We start from the raw sequence: 19992 nt of genomic DNA, 5'->3' as shown, positions 1-19992 counted from the left end.
AAACATAATAAATGAATTAGAGTTCCCCTTAGATCATAACCCCGCTCTCTTTCTGCAAACATTTCCCAGATATTTCTGGGCAGTAGATTATTGTTCAGTGTTGTTTTGTTTCTTACGGATGTAGTTGAGTCTCTGTCCGTGAGTGGACACGAGTGTTTCAGCCTGTGCAGGGGATGTTTTGTCATCCTTCTTTTATCAGTGGCTGGCTCATCACTGGGGATCAGCAGCAGCCAGAGCTCCATTATCTGTGGGGAGACAGCAGTCTGCCTTTGCCCCCTGTCAGCAGATAAACAGCAGCCAGACCATAATCACCTTTCACACACAGGCCTTCTAAGAAGCCATAGATGCGTCCTCAAAAGATATAGAGGACAAGACCAAGAACTTTAGGGGGGAAAATAAAACTCATCGGTTAAATAAATGAAGGTTCATAGTGTGCAGCCTGAAAACGACCTGAGTCCACCGACTCCTGTTTAATTATTATAGTTTCTAACTTTAGAAGTCTGATTTTAAACAAAAAAGAATGAGAGAATCGACAGACCATTTCTTGGTTTTGATTATTATATGTTAGTATATTGTTACAGCAATAAAACAAAATACAACCATAGATTTTTTTAGTATTAAAAATAAAATCCACAGATTTTATTGTTCTGGCCTAAAGCAGCAACTAAAGCCTGAGACATGGTCGCAAGATTAAAGAGGTTTTAGTGATTTAAGGCTCTTTCTTCATGTTGCTGCGGACACGTTTATGGGATTTGCTTGTGTTGTGTTTTAATTGGTAGAAAATAAACTGGCACAAGAAAGTTACTCGGAATTAAAATGGTTATTGTCTTCACTGGTTCCATTAAACTACTTTATTAAAACAATTCTTTTTAAAAAGGGAGCTTTTTCTGCAAATCGCTAAGATAAATTCTGATCTTTTCAGTGTTATTTAGGTGGGGGGGGGGGGTCACAATATCTGCCCAACTATGTTACAAGTGATGTAATGAGCTCCTTTAACTACCAGTCATAAAGATACTGGGAACACTGGTTCATTCAGCTGTGAAGCCCTTCAACATTCAGCTCTGATGCATCTTTACGACCTATTAGATGTTTATTCACAGCGCAGGAAGTCACTGACTTTAGCGAACTCCACCAAACTGGGGGGGTGGGGGGGGGTGAAGAAGGCAACGTGCACGTACGCTCCACCTCCCAACGGTCAAAATCTACATGAAAAACAGCGATTTGAAGTTCGAGCCGCAGCTGACAGCGATAGACAAGGGAGAGGAGGGCGAGATAGCGGTGGAGGAATGAAGAACAGGACTGGCCAGTGACGGGGAGGCCTTCCACTCCATGACACCACGGCCTCGGACGCTCCCACCAACAAGACGCTTGGAAAACAGAGCAACGAGCAAGACAAACTCCGGTCCCGTCGCTCCTTCCTCGGTTGTGTCCAAGGGTTCTGATGGCTGCCGCGCAAGCCGTGCTCCCCTCATTCAGCTCCTTCGCTGACCTCGCTCACCCCAGCGATGTTCTGGAGGTAAGTACTGGTCTCACTCCTCTGGCCTGGCTCTGGAGATGCTCCTCACTCTGACCTGCCGCGTCGCCTCTGCCTGTGTGTGTGTGTGTGTGTGTGTGTGTGTGAAGGTCTAGGGGGATAATCTTCATCAAACGGGACTCGCCTTTTCACAATAAGGCCCCAAAACACCCGATAGATCTGAGAATACAGACTCGTTCCCGCCTCCGACACCCAGTTTCTCCTCGTAACGTCCTTAAAACGCGCCGATGAGTTGTCTGGGCGCCACAAGTATCAGATAAAATCAGTCCTGCTGTCCTCCGCTTTGAATAGTTGTGGCTCGTCCGCCTTGTGCAGCAGCGTCCTCCTGCGGCCCGTCCGTTTATTTGATGTTTGGGTTGTAATCCCTTCATATTCTGCCACCTTCTAGTGCGGCCCGTCCGTTTATTTGATGTTTGGGTTGTAATTCCTTCATATTCTGCCACCTTCTAGTGCGGCCCGTCCGTTTATTTGATGTTTGGGTTGTAATCCCTTCATATTCTGCCACCTTCCAGATGTGGCAGCCTGACGCTGCCTCGCTCACCCCAGACTCTCAAGACAGCAAACGGCCCCCTGACCCCTCGGAGCAGCTGCAGGTCTCCCAGCAAATGTCGGAGGATCTCCTCAACGACGACAGCCAGGCATCCTGGGACATTGAGTTCCTGCTCTCCGACTGGGGCGCCTTGTCTCCTGAACCCAACCCCGTGCTGGACTACAGCAACCCGCAGCAGGAGGCGCCCGCGTTCGAGGACCATGGAAGGCAGGAGCATCATCAGGCGAACAAAGGCGGCCTGGTGGCGGACGTCCTGTCTCCGGCTTCAGCCGCGGCCCAGCCGGAGCTGTATCAGCATGGTTACGGCACCGGTCAAACGGACCTGCTGTCGTTCCCTGGACATGCCCATGGAGATCAGTTCAGCTTCCCACAGGGGGCGAGCGTGGACAGGCACAGCAGAGGAAACCCCTATAAAGTCTCCTCGTGTGGCTTCACCCCCTACTATCAGCTGCACCCGTCTCCTGTGATGACCTTTCCCGACAGCAGGTTCATCCCGTCTCCAGCTGTGAACCCGGACCCTCGACACTATGGTTACGTGCCTCACTTCAACCACAACGCCAACTTCTTCTCTGAGTATGTCCGCAGCCAGGCCGCAGGCCATTTGCCCCCCCACCAACAGCCTCCGATGACTGGACCACTGCTGCCCCCTGGCGGTCCGGAGGGGAAGCGCGGACGGAGGCCTGCTGGGAAGAAACGTCCCGCCGTCCACAGCTGCGAATACCCCGGCTGCAGCAAGAGCTACACCAAGAGCTCCCACCTCAAAGCTCACCTCCGCACCCACACAGGTACCCCCGCAACAACACCCCACACCTGTTGTATCCCGACTAACAGTTGCTTTTATGGTTTAGGGGAAAAGCCGTACCACTGCCCGTGGGAGGGCTGCTGCTGGAAGTTCGCCCGCTCGGATGAGCTGACGCGTCACTACCGGAAGCACACCGGGCAGAAGCCCTACGAATGTCTGCTGTGCCAGAGGGCCTTCTCCCGATCCGACCACCTGGCTCTGCATATGAAGAGGCACGCCTGATGCTCAGCCATGCGCACTCACACTCCCAAACCCAAAGGATTTGGAACAGAATTTGACCCTCCGCCCAAAATCAATTAATTAATTAAGCAGAGATATTAAATGGATGAAGAAGAGGGAAGTAAACCTCAAGTGATTATTTTGTTCGTTGATCAAAAAGGTGACATGTGACCTCCCGTAACCATAGAAACCTGCAGCGACTACACCAGCACATCGCCACACTCCCGATATCTTTCAAAACCAATAGGTTCGCGATCAGCACCGCGGGGGATGTGATCTGAGATGTACTGTAGATTCCCCACAATGGCAGCGTCCCAACAACCTTCGGAATATTCCAGCGTATCAGAACACATGAAGCTCGCCTGAACATTAACACTAACAAACGGCCGTGGCGTGAACGTGCGCGTCCAGGGCAGAGACGCACGCCAGCGGGATGTCTTTACTGACACGATATCTTGGTTTTATTTCCAGGGAACTAGTCAATTGCAATGCAACCCAACCATACGTGCCAAAACAGCCCAGTAGGCATTTGCTTTGTCTTTGTGTACCAGCCTTTATGTTTGCATAGGAACCGTAGCGTAAGTGTTGCTTTTAATTTAAGAAGACAGACATATGTACCTTTGACTGGCATTGAGACTGTAAATAATCTGCAGGTTTCTTATTTGTTCCTACTCCAAAGCGAGCAACGTATTTATTTGCGTCATGTATTCAGGAGGTGCCGCGTAGAATGTACACGTACTTTTCAGAGAGTGGTTTTTAAAACGTATAATTTGTACATTAATGATCCCAATAAAGGTCATTGATGACGGAAAGCGGCGTGGGTGTAATGACTTGTTCGGCGGTGCTCCTGCAGCAGAATTCTCTGGACCTTTCATGCGTTTTGGCTGCCACCTTCCCCCGGTTCTGCAGTCTGTCGTGTCATCCTTAGGTGGCAGTCTGCCGCCGTCCGCCGAGCCCCGGTGCCTGCAGGCTGGTTCCAGCAGGCTGTTTGCAGTTGTGTCTGCAGCGCTTCTAATCCGGGGGAGGGTGAGTTTAGGACAAGAATCTTCTTATGTAACCCAGTCCTCTGTGAATCATCCCGATTATGTCAGATGATGAAGCCCGTCATCACATTATGTGCCCGTAGCTGCGTCGGGAAAAGAATTCAGCTTCGGCAGGTTCCTGGCGACATTTATCAATACGGGGATCCATGCAGATGTGCCCCAAACCCCAATAAATGTGGAAACCAGATCTAGAGGAGGAGATCTATGTTTAGTGCGTCCTTATCTGCAACACTGAGGAACACTTTCCCATCCTACAGCTTATTGCGTAATGTGTTGCATTATGCAGGAGTGAGTCTTTGTTGTGTCTTTGTCTCCTAAATAAAACAGAGTTGCTGGAGAACAAGTGTTAAATAATAAAGGCTGTGGTGGATTAGCGTCTTGGCTCCTCTCTTTTGTCTGCCGCACTAATTGGCGCGACACTTTGATAATCGTTTAGATGCGCTCACCAGCTTCTGTTTTTTATTTCTTGCTTTCTTTCTCGGCGCTGTTTTGCCTCATGGGCGAGTTATTTGGGATTCGGAGGTCATGTAAGGACAGAGGCGGAGCAGCAGCCTTAGCAGGAACAAACAAACTCTTGCACAAATCCCTTTTTAACTTCCACTTTCTGGTTCCTCCTGCGGTGTTTCCACCATGTTACGGCCCCGAGGAGGTTGTTGCGGCAGCATTGCGGGCTCGTTGGGATAGTCACGTCTCAATCAGTCTGGGAGAACACGCAGGGACGTTGATCTGGATGCGGAAGCGGATCCCTGTTCGCCTTGATCTCGCCGTTCACCATGATTTAACGGTGCGGTTGAGACGCAGACGTTCCGTTGCATTGTGTGGTTCAACCGTGTGATTGTTCTCAGCGATGAACGGTTCCTGGTCCACTATCTTGACTGGGGGGGGCAGAACAACCAGGAACTAACTTTAGCTGACTCAGCAAGACCTGGATCTGGCTGAGGTTCCTGCCACCAACCAGGGTTCCTGTAGGAGGCCTCTTTACCACCTCATAAAGATAAGAAACGGTGTCATCACACATTAAACCTTCCTCCCTCAGATTCTCCCCAGTTGTCTTGACTTGGACGGGAACACTCGCTGAAATTTAATTAGTCTGTCTAATGAACATGCGCGCGCCCACGCACGTCACTCCTTTAATATTTTGTTATATAAGCCGCGCCAGAGTGGACGGTGAGAATCATGTGATGTGATGCCGTGGCCACGGAAACATGACTTAGCTCCGCCCACGATTTGGCTGCACCGCCGCTGTAAAAATAGGCCTTAATCTCGGTAACTCTGTACCGGCCACGGCCGCGGTCCTCCACCCGCACCCCCGCTCTCATCAAAGCCCCCAAAAAGGCTCCCGAGGTGCCGTCGGAGCAGGACTTCTGGGAGATTATTTCAACTTTATCAAGTTTTCCACCATTAAAAGAGTGGGCCCAGAGATGACCCCTTGGCACTAAAGGTCACATGCATACGTGCACGGTCTATATGTCACCACTGGACACACGGGGCCCGGAATCCTGACGCTTCCCTCAGTCTTCGGTTCCTGGAACTGCAACAGAGATCTTTCACTTTCGACAGAGGTTTCACAACAGCCTCTTCTTGAAAACTTTGCACAACGCTGCCTGTCCCCACAGACCTTTGGCAAAACATCCTCGCCGCCGTCTCTGGCGGTTACAAAACCGGGTCAACGACGACGTGTCTGGAGTGGGTGCAGCATGAGCGCACGGGACACCCGGGGGGGTGAAGCTTTTCTATACGCACGCAGGAAGTGTCAGCGTGCATCAGAATGCTCTGGGAACAATGTTCCTTTATTCTGGCCGAGTTCACCCCGGCTGAACTTTCCACAGACCTTAAATGCTCTCTCTCTCTCTCTCTCTCTCTGTGTGTGTGTGTGTGTGTGTGTTCGTGTGTGTGTGTTACATAACAGCCCTATTTTACACTGAAACTATCAACCGGCTTAGAGGTGACTCATTCTTGATATAATTCCATGTATGCTGTAGACTAATCTTATTTATAGTTGAACTCATAGTTTAGCAGCACTGATTTACTGCGGCGTCGGGACACTGGAGGCAACGCGACACATCTGGCAGGGCTGATGTGGCCCCGTGTTACGTAATAACTGTGTCATGGAAAGACACATGTGGCTGTGTGGTCCGTTTGTGGAACAATGTGTAGGGAAACGAGGTGCATGTGTGGAGTGCTTGTTTGGGACGGCTCACCCACGCAGAGCAACCAAGGACAGCCCAAACCATCATGGCTGTCCACACACTCCTCTTTTTTTTAAAAAAAAACAAACCCAGCTAACCTGATTTAACCCTGTGATGTAAGAGAATTATGGCAGAGACCTGTTAGATTATTGATGGGAATCAGAGCCGCAGCTATGTTTTTATTGAATGATAAATGCCATAAATAATACCAGAGGGTTGCTTTGGTGACGCCGGGGAAATGTGCAGAAAGTGTGTGAAAAGCTTCTGAGCTGTCGTAACTTCCGCTTCGAGACGGATTCAAACATGTTGGTGTCAGTATTCCTGCTCCCCAAATGCGCGTTCTGAGTCCTGCATTTATCTGATGGAAATCCTCTGTATTTGAACAGATTCTCATCAGGCCCAGAACGTCGCCCCTCACATGGATTCTAGTTGTGAAACCCCAGCCGACCATTTACGATCCTGACAAACATAAAACCACTTCGGCTTCTGGGTGTTTAGCTGCTCTGGTGAAACCATTTCGGAGCCCTCCTTGGACCGCCGACGATTCAGGAACGGGGGGCGGAGGAGGCGGCGGTTCCCGGGGGTGATGATCAGACCCCGGGTGAACCTGTGCGCGTAGGGGCGCGTCAGAGGCGGGCGGAGCTTCAGGAGCGCAGAAGCATCCAGACAACCTGTGCGCCTCCGCATGTCGCCTCTGCCAGACGGAGGATCCCTCCACCGCGGCTCTCAGCAGCTCTCCCGCCGACACTTCTTCTCCCAGACGCGCGTTGGACCTGAGCTCGGGTTGATGCTTCCTGCGTGCGGCGGATTTGCGACGTGGCTTTTCCGTAAGTGACTCTTTTCTCGCAGTTTGTGCGCAAATTTCAGAGTCTGAGTTACTCATACGCTCAAGTCGTCGATGTGAAAGATCCGATTTAGATGTAGGTGGCGTAAAACGTGGATAACCGAGGATTGAAAACAAAACCAAAAACTAAAGTTAGATCTGAAAGAGATTGCTGCATGACACACATTTCCCTTTTTACTTTCTTGGTAAATACTTTATTACTTTAAACTCCACAGTGTTTTATTCAGTGGTTTTCCTTCCAAGATCTTGTTTAACGTAATTTTGTCTGACTGCAAGTGTTTCATCTAAAAGACAGATGTTGTACCTGTTGTGACCACTAGGTGGAGCCATTGCTCCAGCTGTCTGAAGCACAGACATGACGGAACAGGCTGTTGGAGGCATCCCCCAGGACCCGTCGGTGCCTACCTTGCTGGGTTCCAGACCTCTGGGAGGAGCCGAATTCTTCAATGATGACACTGTCTCAATCTTGACCTCCACCCGCCAGCTGGCCCGGACCATCCTGGGGCGCACCTTCAGCGTCAGACGCAATGAGGCCCACGCCGGCGCCGAGGGACAGGCCAACAACAGCTGGGACGAAGACAACGACAACGGCGCCCGCCGCAAACGGGAATTCATCCAGGACGAGAAAAAAGACAACTGCTACTGGGAGAAAAGGAGAAAAAACAACGAGGCGGCCAAGCGATCCAGAGAAAAGCGGCGGGTCAACGACATGGTGCTGGAGCAGAGAGTCCTCGGCCTCCTGGAGGAGAACGCCCGACTCAGGGCTGAGCTTCTGGCCTTGAAGTTGCGATTCGGACTGGTCAAAGACCCGTCTGAGGTGTCAGTAGTTCCGCTGTCTGCGCCCGCCTGCGCTCACGCCGCCAACTGCGTGACACATTTCTACCAGCCTCAAACGGACCGATCTTCCTGTGTCAACGGGCACAGCAACAGCAGCCCACAGCCGGTCCAGCCTCTGCATCCAGCTGCTGCCTGTGGCCCCCGGGGGGCCCGACCTCGCAGCACGTGCGACGAGTCGGGCGTCTCAAATGTGGCCAGCCCAGTGTATTTCGATGGCGCGGCGAGCGTGCGTGGCGATCCCCCTCCTAAGGAGGCGGTGGAGGAGCGGCAGCAGGGCCTCAACCCCCACATCTGTCCTCCAGATGTGGGGGACAACCACTACGTGGCCAGACAGGATTCGCCCGAGGGTCTGAAGAGTCTGCCGCACAAGCTCCGCTTCAAAGGCCCCGGCGGGGGAGACGCCTCGCCGAAGCCCGACGGCAGACACAGCGGACCCCCGGTAGCCACCGTGGGTCCGAACATCCAGGTGAGGACCCAGCAGCAGGTGAGGTGGGACGTCCAGCGCCAGAGCCAGGCGCCTTGGTCCAAGGAGGAGGCCTCCGGGGCGTTTGGACAGCAGTACCAGGCTCTGTCATCGGGGTTTTACAGCGCTCCCTCCCTGCAAAGCTCCGCTGACACGCAGTGTCTGGAGGACAGCAGCCTCCGGTCCCAGATCAGCAGTTTGTCTCAGGAAGTGGCTCAGCTCAAGAGGCTCTTCTCTCAGCAGCTGGTGCCCAGAATCGCCTGAAACCCAGAAGCGGCGGACCCGGGACGAGGCTGACGCAACCCAGCGGTCGGCTAACACAGCGCAGCGAGGTCACCGTGCCGAGCAAATACTGTTCAGGACTGAGAACCAAAGTGTGTTTGTTCTCCTGTGCAGAGAACAGCGACTTTGAAAGTGCCCGCGAGACCCGACCCAGTCAGAAGTACTGATACCAACTGGTCAAAGCACACTGGTCTTTTATAAGTTGTGGCTTTTCAGTGCGTTAGTGTTTTACTGTCAGTTGTGTCTGATTTTCCCCTGCAGCAGCACCCCTCCCTCCGGCGATATTTCTGTACGTCCGACGTTCCAAATCTCTTTGAAGCTGCCTTGTGATCATGTGGCTGTAATATTTCTGTATCGGCACCAACACGAATGCGGTTGTGGGTCACAAAGCCCCCAGGAATGCATCCTGTGCCCGTAGCTGTGAAACACTTCTGTATAAACAAATGGGTTCGGTCCACTTTTTTCTTTCACCTGCGTTGTCGTTGTACGTGACAGAAGCCCGGCAGAGACAATAAAAGTGGTGCACTGCAGATGTAACGTGTGACCGCTTTCAACAAATACCTAAAACGTAGCACGACCCCCCTGTCCTCACTGGGCCCGGATTATAAAAAGAAGGTGGAGGGGAGTGGGGGGGGTGGCAGGACAGTGCCAGGAGAATGAGGGTGGGGGTGCTGTGCATGGATGCATCTAGACTGCATGAGTCATTTATCACGTCAGGGCTATTTTTAGCTGCGAGGCAGATGCCAGAGTGTCCCAAATGGAAATGAAGTCTCCGGGGTGAGCTCACACCCGAAAAGAACACAGATAAATGACTAAAATCACTGTTTCCCACCTGACGCATTTGCCCTGGAGGTGGTGAAGGGAGACACCCCCCCCCCCCCCCCAAACCCCTCCTGTTTATATTTCACTTCCATTTTGAATGTGCAGTTTGGGAATCTCGCCACTAGGGGGCGCCCGGCGCCTTTGCGGCGCGGCTCGGCGCGTCCCATTCATGCAGCCAGAGTGTTACTACAGGGCTCCACTCCTCCATTGTGCTTCCCGAAGCGCCACATGCTGAACATGCAGAACGACTATTGATGGGGGGGGGTTCAGTCAGCGCTCTCTTCCGGTATTTTATGAACAGCCTAAAAATCTGATCCCTTTTGATCGAAAATGACATCACTGCAAATGAAAGAGCGGGTGAATGAGAGGCTGCTGCAGCTGTCTGGAACCGGAAGGTGGGACATGCACGGGACCGGCATCCTGGAGGGAATCTTTACCTGCCCCCTCTGCGACGCCAGCGCTATGTGGCCATCTAGAAAAGAGAGAGTTTGGTTGCTAGGCAGGCACCGCCACACCACAGTTGCCAAGGGAATGCCTGCATGCAGAGATGGAGGAGAGTGTTGGGGGTTGGTGGTTTTCTGACTGGTGGGGGAGGAGCTAGACAAGTTCAATGCCACCGTTTTCCCGACATGGTCTAATGGTGCGTGCGCGGTGAATGGGCGCACATCTGTGTTCGAGACAAAGCTGGAGGGGGGGTTGCGAATGAGAAAGTGTCCCGGTAATGGATGGTGCGTCTGATGCAAGCGGGACTGACGTAACTGATCCCGAAACACGGTGGTAGCGAGATAAACCTCCACCCGACGCTCAAATCTAGGCCAATTATTTGCTGCAAAACAGCCATTTTAGAGGCCGCTGTTGCCCCCCAGTCTAATAACACAGGGGTTCAGGATTTGGTAAAACCCTTTAATAAAATAACATGTGTGGTTAAACCAGTGCCACTTATGTTTTTCTTTACATCAACCAATAAAAACATAAAATATCTACTCATAATAACAATAATTTGTATGGCAAATAGAGGCCTGAAGGGTGTTTGTGGGTTATATTTGAGACCGCAGAGTCTAATGAGATACATGAGGTCGGAGGAATGAATATTTCTGCACTAATATTAACAGCTGACAGTGAAAATAATCCGTTTTTAAACGAATATAAATGACCTCCATTTGATCGCTTTGCTAAATCGGAAAATCCCTGTTTCTGAGGGAAAATAGACGTGAGATTCCACTGTTTTTGCACAGACTTCCCCCTTAATTCTTGCGCTCTAGACACTCGAAGGCTGGTTTGTTTACCACCCCCCCCCCCTCCCCCCCCCCCACTCTTAATACCCCTCTTTGGCGTTGGAAGGGGCAACATTTCCACGCATAGCTGAGCCAAACATCATGTTAAATGGCGAATCTAACATTGAATCACCGCTGTTTCTTATAACACACCACCCATAATACTGTTGCATCTACGTGCAGGTAGATTTATAGCAAAAAAAAAAAAAATCCTAAAAGATTTATTATGTCTTTATATAACCGCAGCTCCTGGTGCGGTAACTACACCTCACGCCGTGGTGTTACCTTCTATAATTAGACTGGTGCTAAGACGGTAAACACACCTTTGTTATAAACTTGACCCCTCCCGTAGGAAAGAGACATGTAAGAGATGGGGGAGGGGGAGAGAGAGAGAGGGAGAGAGAGAGGGAGAGGGAGGGTGCCGCGGAGGGATAGAGGACAAAAACGTGACTAGGCAGCGAGGCTGTTATGCAACCGCTGACCTACTAACACATATTTCTAGAAAAGGAGCCGTAGAAACTAGAGCAAAGTGTCCGACACCGCGCAAAGGCAGCCCGAGCCAACGGACAGAAGCCAGAACCCGGCCGAGCTCCCAGGCGCCAACCGACCGCAGCACCGACGCCAACAGGAGACGAAAACTTTAGATTTTTTTCTTTTTGTTCGGGGAGGATTCTTCGCAGAGGACGCGGAAAAGCCGGAAACGGGAGCGGAGAGACGCTTTTGTGTCGCGGACGCTGGAGCGGCTTCTCTCTCATCCTCTGCCCCGGGACGCGGAAGGTATGTTCGGACCGGCACCGCCACGGTTCTGGTCTCATCCGTATTTCAACGTTGTTTGTCCTCTCGCCGCGCTTGTGCGTTTGTGCATGTGTGTGTGTGCGTGCGCGCCCGTGCGTGCGCGTATGTTCGGACCAGCGCGGTGCGCACGGTCGGTTATTGTTCACATGGCGACTCGACACGTCGGTGACATTGACGCGTTCGAACCACGAAGCGGCTCCCCGGACCCCGGCGCCGCCGCGGTCCCGACGCCGCGGCGCTGGTTCGCCTTTGTTCGCGTTACTGGGATGATTGGTGCGACTGGGAGCGCGTGGCTGGACGCGGCCCCGCGTTGCGCACTCAATGTCAAGGCGAGGTTATTTCCCTGCCGGTGCCGGTGCTGTTGGACTGGGAATGGGGGCAGCTGCTGCTCCCTGTTGTCTGGGTAATGCAGGCATTGTGCCATAGCCCCGCGCGTCTGGGTGCGTGTGCTTTCATATATAGGTCACTGAACCACCTTCAAAACTAGATTGGAATCCGCTGCTTTTAACCCCACGGTGGTTCGGCATTGTGTGCGTGGTGGACCTTCATCCTAGTTTTAATGTTTTAATTGTTTGACCTTTGCAACGTGACGCTGGTGTGCAAAAAAAAAAAAAATCCACAATATCTCGCAGGCAAATCGCCTCGTGGATTGTAAAAGTAGATCCCAAAGAAGCAAATTCATGTACTGCATTAGTGAACCACGATATTTAAACCAAAAAAGAAAAAAAAAAGGTTCCAACAGATGTTTTCGAGGCTGTTTCTAGAAATCCTCCCCAGATGTGCAGGACACTTGCCTTAAATTCTTGGCCGCGCGCTGTCACGTGTGAAAACGTTCCAAGCGGGAGACAAAAGGGGGAATCTGGCTGTTGCTGGGAGTGCCTGTTTGTGTCTCTGCACTTGTAACGTGTTAACTATAAACCCTAAAGTGTTGCAGGCGCGAGCTGGAGAGGATGACATAACCGGCACACAGCAGGGAGAAGCAATAAACAGCAGCGCTCCCTCTGGGACGGAGATGCCTGTAATTGATTCCCATTCACATCCTGCTTTATTTCCCCTTCTTCCCGTCACTCACGCGCGGATAAATGCCAAATCCATCTTCCTAAAGCGGAGAGATGTTTAACGCCTCGGAAAGCGTCGGAATCCGTGCGTCCGTCGGTGATAATACAACAGCTGCCTGGTGTCTTTGAGCTATTTTTAACATCCTGTAATAACCAAGGGGGGGGGGGGGGCAGGGTAAGAAGGAGGCCGGAGCGAGACGGTTAAATGTTCCTTTGTTCCGTGCAGAACTTCGGCATTGTGTCCTGGCACGGTTGTGAAGTTCTGATGACAATGGGACATCCAGGATGTGAGGTAATAGAGAGAAAGCCCAGTCTGGCAGAGGCGGGCAGAGTTCTGGTGAGCCCTGGTCCGGTTCCACGGGCGTCCGCGTCGCTCCGTTCAAGCCAACACCCTGAATTTAGGTCAGCCGCCGATCTGGGCGAGGAGACGTTTGAGGTAAACGGGTCGCGCTCCGGAACGCCGTCGCTCTGAGGAAAAAACGCAGGTTCCTGTCGGCTCCGTCCAGAAGTACTTTCCTATAAGTTGATGTCGCTTTTCTTTTAAACTTTTTGTTTAGAAAACTGCAGATTTTTTTTTACCTCGTGACTCAAGTAGCCGGAATCTCTGTTTGCAAGTGGGGAGTAATTTACCAGGTAAAATAGTTCTCTTGGAAGTTTTCCCCATTTTTTTTGTGAACAAATATTTGAATTCTAGCCTCTCTGTGATGTACGTGCGCGACCGCCCGTCTGAGATCATTAATACAAGCAGAAGTGTTTTTAGTTCCACATTACTCAGAAGTGGCACTCAGAAACTGACCTGGAATGTCGGCATTCCCGCAGTCTTGTTATTTGACACAAAGCCGTGGGATAAAATGGAGGCTCCTCGCGGGGGCCCCTCCACGTGTGTGGCGTCGGATCACTCAAGAGGTGGAGGAGGGGAAGAGGACGCCGCGTGTTTTACTCACACTTGTCTCGGCGGAGGTCAGAGGTGAGACATTCCTCGTCCAGCGGCAAGTGTGTGGGAACTACTTTCTGCTCTCTGCCCTTCCGCAGTCAACACGATGACAATCTGCCCGTCACTCATCCTTCCCCACAGGAAATTAGCCCTTCCACAAAGAGCCAGTGGCTGAGTCTGTGTCTGGAATTTCTTCATTTCCAACCATGTTCTGGGAGTGAATCACCCCCCCCCCCCTCCACCCCCTGATTATTCACTGAAAGGGGAGATCGCGGGGCACTCAGCCAGTAACCTGTAGCTTCTGCCGCTATGTAACATGCGAGCATTACACAAGCTTCGCCTCGCCGCCGGAGCGATTCGGAGCACGTACGTGGGGAGCAGCAACGGCGGCCCCTCCCTCCCCATGCAGTCCTGGGAGCCTGTTATGTGTGAGCCGGGCTGCGGCGAAGGGTGTGTGCGCTGACGTCAACGCCATCTACCTATCTCCGCGCGCTCCCATCTGCGGCGAATGCACGGGGCTTTGTGGCGTCGTCGTGCCGCGTCGACGGGTCCGAGTTCGTTTCTCTCCCCGCTTTTTCCCCCCCCACTTTTCTTTTTTCCGCGCGAGCTCTGTAAAAATTGCTCCCGTCCTCCCTCGTTTTCTTTCCATCCCCTCTATTTTTAGAGTGCACTCTAACTAACTCTTTCCCTCCGCTGCCTTCCCTCCCTTGCAGTCCCACTGACCTATTTTATGGCGCACCGTCAAAGACAGGAGGAGTGTTTACTGCTTAGCGTCGTTTCTAGGTCAGTGGGACAGCGCCGATCTATGCGTGTTTCCTTTGCTCCCGCCTTTTGTTTCCTACCAAAACACCCCCTCGCCTCACAAGTCTTTTTTTTTTTTTTCCTTTTCATGGGTGGGGTTATGGGGATAACCTCAGATTTTTCCACATCTGTTGATCGCAGTGCAGCATTACTTCACTCCCTCGGATCACATGTGGCCCGACTCCTTGTTTGAACAGTCCCGTGTTTTTCAGACCCCGGATTTATCTGCGTTGCGACATAACAGGCGGGCAAATAAATGGTTAATTATTCAGAGCATTAGTCAAGGTGAAATATGTGTCTTTTTTTCCTCCCGGGGCCTGAGATAATGTAACAGGTTTGTTGACTCTGGGGAGGACGGAGAAAATGAAAATCAGATTAAACTGTTATTGACTCGGCGGGATGAAGAAAGTGATTTTTGATAAGCGGAGCGATGCGCTGAAAGAAGGTCATCGTCAGCGCGGCACTTTTGTTGTGTCGTCTCTCAGGCGCGAGGCATCGCTTTAGTAATGGAATCAGTCAATGCAGCTTCTTTGTTCTGCTTCCTCGCCACGTGCCGTGCCTCTTCTTAGCCGGCGCCGCACAAAAAGGCCGCACTGTAAGACGGCGCCGTGATTAATGATTAGACTGAGCTGCCAGCGCCAAGTGACCAGAATTCCCCGTTGAAAATGCGCGTTTTTCTCCGCTGAATCATAATCCCAGTTGTCCTCCCTGCTCGTGTTGTTGTCCGACATGCAACATGGACTGATTGGGGATGTGGGGGGGGTTGGGTTTGGGTTTTTTCCCCCCCGGGAGGAACGCACTGAAAGATACGCGAGAAATATTCTGCGCATGTCCAGCTCCTCTTGCCTTAGGAGGAGCTGGACATGTGCTTCGTATTTGATTACGGCCGAGCTGCTTTAGAGTTGGCCTGACAATACCAGAGGAGCCAGTGTTAGGCACAGCAGTGGTGACCTAGATTATTACAAGCGCATGAGTGTGTGTGTGTGTGTGTGTGTGTGTGTGTGTGAGAGAGAGAGAGGCATCCAGAAGGATCAGGCACAAAACAAGAGTCCATCTACTTATTACATAACACCGGACTGCTGTTAACATCTGTTCGCTCCACATTCGGCGTTGTTGTTAGACTCAAGTCGCCGGGCGTCCCGTTCTGATCCCAACAGCACTCAGGGAAGTTCACGGTGTCGAGGAATTTCAGGTTGACTAACGACGAAGGGCGGGAGACGCGCGCACGCTTGGGCGAACGTGCGTCCCGCTCCCGTCGACTCACTTCGCCCGTTTGCCCCAAACGCGTCCGTCCGGCGTTTCCACCCGACACGTACGCGCTTTTGAAACTCTGAAACGATGTGTTTTATCTGCCGTTTGGCAAAGCCTCCATCATTTTATTTGCCAGTCGTAAGCTGTTTGTCAACATATGGGCTGTGTAATGCAGATAATTGAGCTCTCTTTCTCTCCCTCCCTCCCTTCTTGTCTCCATAACCCCGTTAGTGGTCAACAAGCAGCAGGAATGAAGCTGGATCCTCAGGGAGAACTGCAGTAGACAGACTGACCTACATCTTCTGTGAGGTTTTGGGAGAAGGGGGGCAGTAGCCTGACACCCATCGCTGGTCTACCTAACGCCGCGAAAGACGACGATTAACTCAAATCGCCCCTGGCGAGCGTCCAGAGGCCGCCACGGACTGTTTGCTCATACAGTTGGAGATCTTGTTTTTCGAATTACAGACTTTTTTCCTTCTTTTTTTTTTCTAAAGCTTCCTCTTTTCCAAAGACTGTTTCAATGTCTGAGGTTTTTGTGGAGTTTCATCTCTTTTTGATCTTCTTGGCAAACATGGACACTTGAATAGTTTAATTTTGAAGACTAAGAAACAAAAATCAATGAGGCTTTCCCATCAGCAAGCACAAAATCCTCATCAAAAAGTTTTCGCGGACCCCGCGACATAGACCAGACTCTTTAGTAACAAAGCTAACACAGTCATACACCAACCCCCAGCTCCCCCTTGCCCTTTGCTAGAGGCTCACGCTCTGGCCCATTGCTGGGAAGCATGGAAAGCTTAAGTATACACATCCCTCCCACCAGCAGCAAAAGTCCCATTGAGATAGAGGATTACTCTAACTACAATGGACCCCTCCAAGCACCTGAGTCTGAAGGCGGAGCGCGTCTGGGCCGCCAGGCCAAAGGCGCAAAGCCCAACGTGACCTGCCGGCGCAAGCGGGAGTTCATCTCTGAGGAGAAGAAAGACGCCTGCTACTGGGAGAAACGGAGGAAGAACAACGAAGCAGCCAAGCGTTCAAGAGAAAAGCGCCGCCTCAACGACATGGTGTTGGAGAACCGGGTCATGGCACTGAACGAGGAAAATATTCGCCTGAAAACGGAGCTGCTCCAGCTCAAATTGCGCTTTGGCCTGATCAGCACGGCCTCTTACATGGAGAAAAGTCAGCAGATCTCCAACAGCAGCTCCAGCGGCAGCGCTAGTAGCAACGGGAGCAGCAGCAACGGCACCCCGAACAGTAACTCCTACCTCTCAAGCAGCGGCTACTCCAGCGCATCCCAGGTGATGCTGAACTCTGACTCTTCAGAAACCGAGCAATCGAACAGGGGAGATCGCCACCCGACGCATCACAGCTACTCCCCGCAGGGCTCCGTCTCCGACATGTCTGACGGCTCTTCCAGGGACAGCCCGGAACCTGTGGGCTACACCATAAAGAAGGAGCCCACGAGTATGGAGATGGACAGACTGGAAAGCAGCGGGATGCCCAATGGCCTCATGAATGGAATGCCCAATGGCCTGGCATGCGGGACCTACCACAATCCAATGGTTTCTCCTCATCACCAGAGCGCCACAGTGGCCGAAAGCGCCATGGACTATCAGCAACACAAACAGCACCAACATTGCCACTTCGAGGCCTCAAACCCAGCTCCTCAGGTCACATCTGCACAAAGGAGCGTCATCTTGTACCGTTCCAGCAGCGGCTGCTACCCCGTGGAGAGCCAGAGGCTGGAGGAGTCCCAGCAGAGCAGAGCGATGCAGCAGGGGCAACACGTCACGGGTTCCAAGTACTCGGACTGCTCGGTGACCGTGACCGAGGTGGCTGAGAAGCTAGAGAGGACAAAGACGGTGGACTCGCCTCACAATCAGTATGTTAACGGCCATGGGGATTTGGTGGAGGAGCTGCAGCAGAGGTACAATCCCAACGCCCAGCAACAACACGAGCACCACCACGGTAACTACGGCTACCAGGGTCAGGACGGCAGCGTTCGGCCTGCCGACAGCAATCACAACCGCTTCGCGCCCGACCTGATCCACAACACCGAGGAGGGCAAGGCCTCTTTTCCACAGTCCAACAGCTACCTCAACACGATGGACGAAGAACCCCCTGTGCTCACCTACGAGGGAGGACCCCGAACCAACGGCTTCTTCCAGGAGAACTCTTCCACGAAAGACACGTCGTCCAGTGAAGGAGACCCCCGTAGCTCTGACAAGGAGGGCTCCACAGACGACGAATCCCCCTCCTCGTCATCCTCGGACATAAGCAGCTACCACCAGAAGGCTGTCGATGCCGCAGGAGCACACGAGCTGCAGGCTGAGGTCAAAGCCACCGCCCTCCCCCACAAGCTCCGGCTCAAGTACAGAGCCTATTCAAATGGGGGAGCAGGGGTGCAAGTGGAAGGACAGCTCAATGCCTCCATGTCTCCCTCTCCCAATTTGCCTCAACACCCATACTTGGCACTGCCGGGCAACACCAAAACCACCTCCATCAACGGGGAGGTCAAGGACCCGGAGAACGACAGCGAGCAGGAGCTGAAGCCTCAGCTGAACGAGAGGATGGAGGCTAAAAAAGAAGGGGGGAAGAGGGGCTCTAACAGCATCAGAGGGCGCAACAAGAGGCGAGAAATGGACAAATGAGGAGCTTCCTGTCGCTCCACAGCAGACATTCGTAGTCGACCTTTGCCGCCCGTGGCGGCGGAGGAGGCGGCGATCTGTGCGAGGTGTCGTTGGGATGCGAGTTCACCATGAAGTTTCACTGTGTCACCAGTTCCCCGTCCCTTTGCTCTCTCTACTCCTACCTCCCACCTACACGGTCTCCCCAATTACAACGAACGATCGCTCGACGAGGGAGGAGACGGGACGGAACGCTCCGGAGCCGGAGTCTGTGATGTTTCCTTATTGGAAAACTACACATTAGTCGACTATTCAAAACTCTGCCCCCGGCGGTTGTCCGGCCAGCACTTATTATGGTATTTTGGGAACATTCCTTTAACCAAAGAACACATATATGTCCTCAAGTATCTCCTGTTTTAGCAGAGTTGCATTCTCGCCCCCCCACCCCACCCCCCCCAACACTTCTGAACCTTTTATTTCTTTTACCACCTGCACACAAGTACCCTTCTCTTCTGAAGCACTTAGATTGTATATTACTGTGACATATACATTTGCATATATGGAATATATATTTTAAGAAGAAAAATGTGGCAAAACAAAAAAAAAAAAAACGAGCAGCAGGATGCAGAAGTCGTAGACTTTGATGAGTTTGTTCTTGTTGTGAGCCCTTGTACAGCCCCCCCTAGAAAATGCCTCAAAGAATTTCCTTTAACTGAAAGTAGGAGCCGCAACTTGTAAAAAAAAAAAAAAAAAGTTCTTTCTAGGAATTGAAAAAAAACAAAAAACCTGCAGATTTAAATCTCATTCAGGTGATCCGAGCCCTGCGACGTTCAAGGCCGGTTCTGTGCAGCCACAACCTGACAAGCACAAGGAAAGCCTTGTTCAATAGAAAAAAATCCATACATCTTCAATTTCCCAGACGTAAAAACTGTCTGTCTAATAAATGAAACGGCTCTCCGAACCAGCAAAGCTGCTCTCTCTTCATAAGGTGCCTCTTTATTGTGTTGTCCCTCATCCCCACTCGGGCTAATGTCTTAACGATCCCTCTCACGTCTGCACTGAGCTGTTTCAGCGAGATCACACAACACCTACAAGTTTAACTGTTTCACTTCCTGGTGCCTGCCTCTGGCCACTATGTATAAATGTAAAGTTGTCTCAATTTCTTGTATACTACTGTCATTATTTTATTATTATTTTATTGATATTGTTATTTTCTATTCTGTTTGATTCTTTATTTTAATGATTATTCTGTGTATTTTCCCCGTCACTCTGTTGTGTCACTTTCGGCTCTGTGTTCTTCCTGGTTGTGCTGTGTATTTACTCATGCTACCATTTGTACTCTGTGCTACCATATAACCTTTGTTGTTCACTGAAAGGAACTCTGAAAATGGAAAAAAAAAATTAATAATAAGGCTTGTCCAGAAGTGATTATGTATTGCTATACTTCGTGTGAATATGCAAAATGGTTACATTCATTTCTGATTGTGAAAAGATTCAAAGTGGGGGAAAATAATGACAATAATAAAAAAAAAAAAAAAAAAGGTGTTGAATTTATATACGTCTCTGAGCGGTCTCTGTGGAGGAGGGGTCACGAACTGATCATGATGAGTAGCTTCACGTTGCCACTATCTTGGCAGGGGTTTACTTATTTAGTATAAACTTTCCTGGCA

The 19992-nt window shown here is 51.4% G+C and overlaps 4 protein-coding genes and 1 long non-coding RNA gene across 5 annotated transcripts in view; 4 read left to right on the top strand and 1 right to left on the bottom strand.

Annotated features, from left to right (window-relative positions):
* Nucleotides 1–19992, top strand: part of micall1a (MICAL-like 1a) — a 151808-nt gene that overhangs the window by 11943 nt on the left and 119873 nt on the right. The gene's annotated exons all lie outside the window — the stretch shown is intronic.
* On the bottom strand, nt 513–2072 carry LOC130526693 (uncharacterized). The gene is made up of 2 exons (XR_008950828.1): nt 1978–2072; nt 513–1915 (listed from the first exon to the last, which is right to left on the bottom strand). It is a non-coding gene; the product is annotated as an uncharacterized LOC130526693 (long non-coding RNA).
* On the top strand, nt 1208–3917 carry klf1 (Kruppel like factor 1 (erythroid)). The gene is made up of 3 exons (XM_057034463.1): nt 1208–1516; nt 2047–2869; nt 2933–3917. The coding sequence occupies exons 1-3, from the start codon at nt 1442–1444 to the stop codon at nt 3106–3108; spliced, it is 1074 nt and encodes a 357-aa protein (XP_056890443.1). The 5' UTR covers nt 1208–1441; the 3' UTR covers nt 3109–3917.
* On the top strand, nt 6691–9293 carry LOC130526682 (uncharacterized). The gene is made up of 2 exons (XM_057034461.1): nt 6691–7164; nt 7502–9293. The coding sequence occupies exon 2, from the start codon at nt 7537–7539 to the stop codon at nt 8743–8745; it is 1209 nt and encodes a 402-aa protein (XP_056890441.1). The 5' UTR covers nt 6691–7164; nt 7502–7536; the 3' UTR covers nt 8746–9293.
* On the top strand, nt 11290–19876 carry nfil3-5 (nuclear factor, interleukin 3 regulated, member 5). The gene is made up of 2 exons (XM_057034445.1): nt 11290–11636; nt 15930–19876. Exon 2 carries the CDS (start codon nt 16484–16486, stop codon nt 18344–18346), a length of 1863 nt encoding a protein of 620 aa, XP_056890425.1. The 5' UTR covers nt 11290–11636; nt 15930–16483; the 3' UTR covers nt 18347–19876.

Source organism: Takifugu flavidus, chromosome 6 (genome assembly GCF_003711565.1).
Source record: "Takifugu flavidus isolate HTHZ2018 chromosome 6, ASM371156v2, whole genome shotgun sequence".
Lineage (NCBI taxonomy): Eukaryota > Metazoa > Chordata > Actinopteri > Tetraodontiformes > Tetraodontidae > Takifugu > Takifugu flavidus.
The sequence above is the reverse complement of the archived record's forward strand: the minus strand, read 5'-3'. Positions and strand labels throughout refer to the sequence as shown.

Bases quoted from the DNA above. Each gene is read 5' to 3' on its own strand.
- klf1 (XM_057034463.1), top strand. From the start codon at position 1,442: ATGGCTGCCGCGCAAGCCGTGCTCCCCTCATTCAGCTCCTTCGCTGAC. The intron at 1,517-2,046 runs GTAAGTACTGGT...GCCACCTTCCAG, and splicing joins ACCCCAGCGATGTTCTGGAG to ATGTGGCAGCCTGACGCTGC. The intron at 2,870-2,932 runs GTACCCCCGCAA...TTTATGGTTTAG, and splicing joins TCACCTCCGCACCCACACAG to GGGAAAAGCCGTACCACTGC.
- LOC130526682 (XM_057034461.1), top strand. From the start codon at position 7,537: ATGACGGAACAGGCTGTTGGAGGCATCCCCCAGGACCCGTCGGTGCCT.
- nfil3-5 (XM_057034445.1), top strand. From the start codon at position 16,484: ATGGAAAGCTTAAGTATACACATCCCTCCCACCAGCAGCAAAAGTCCC.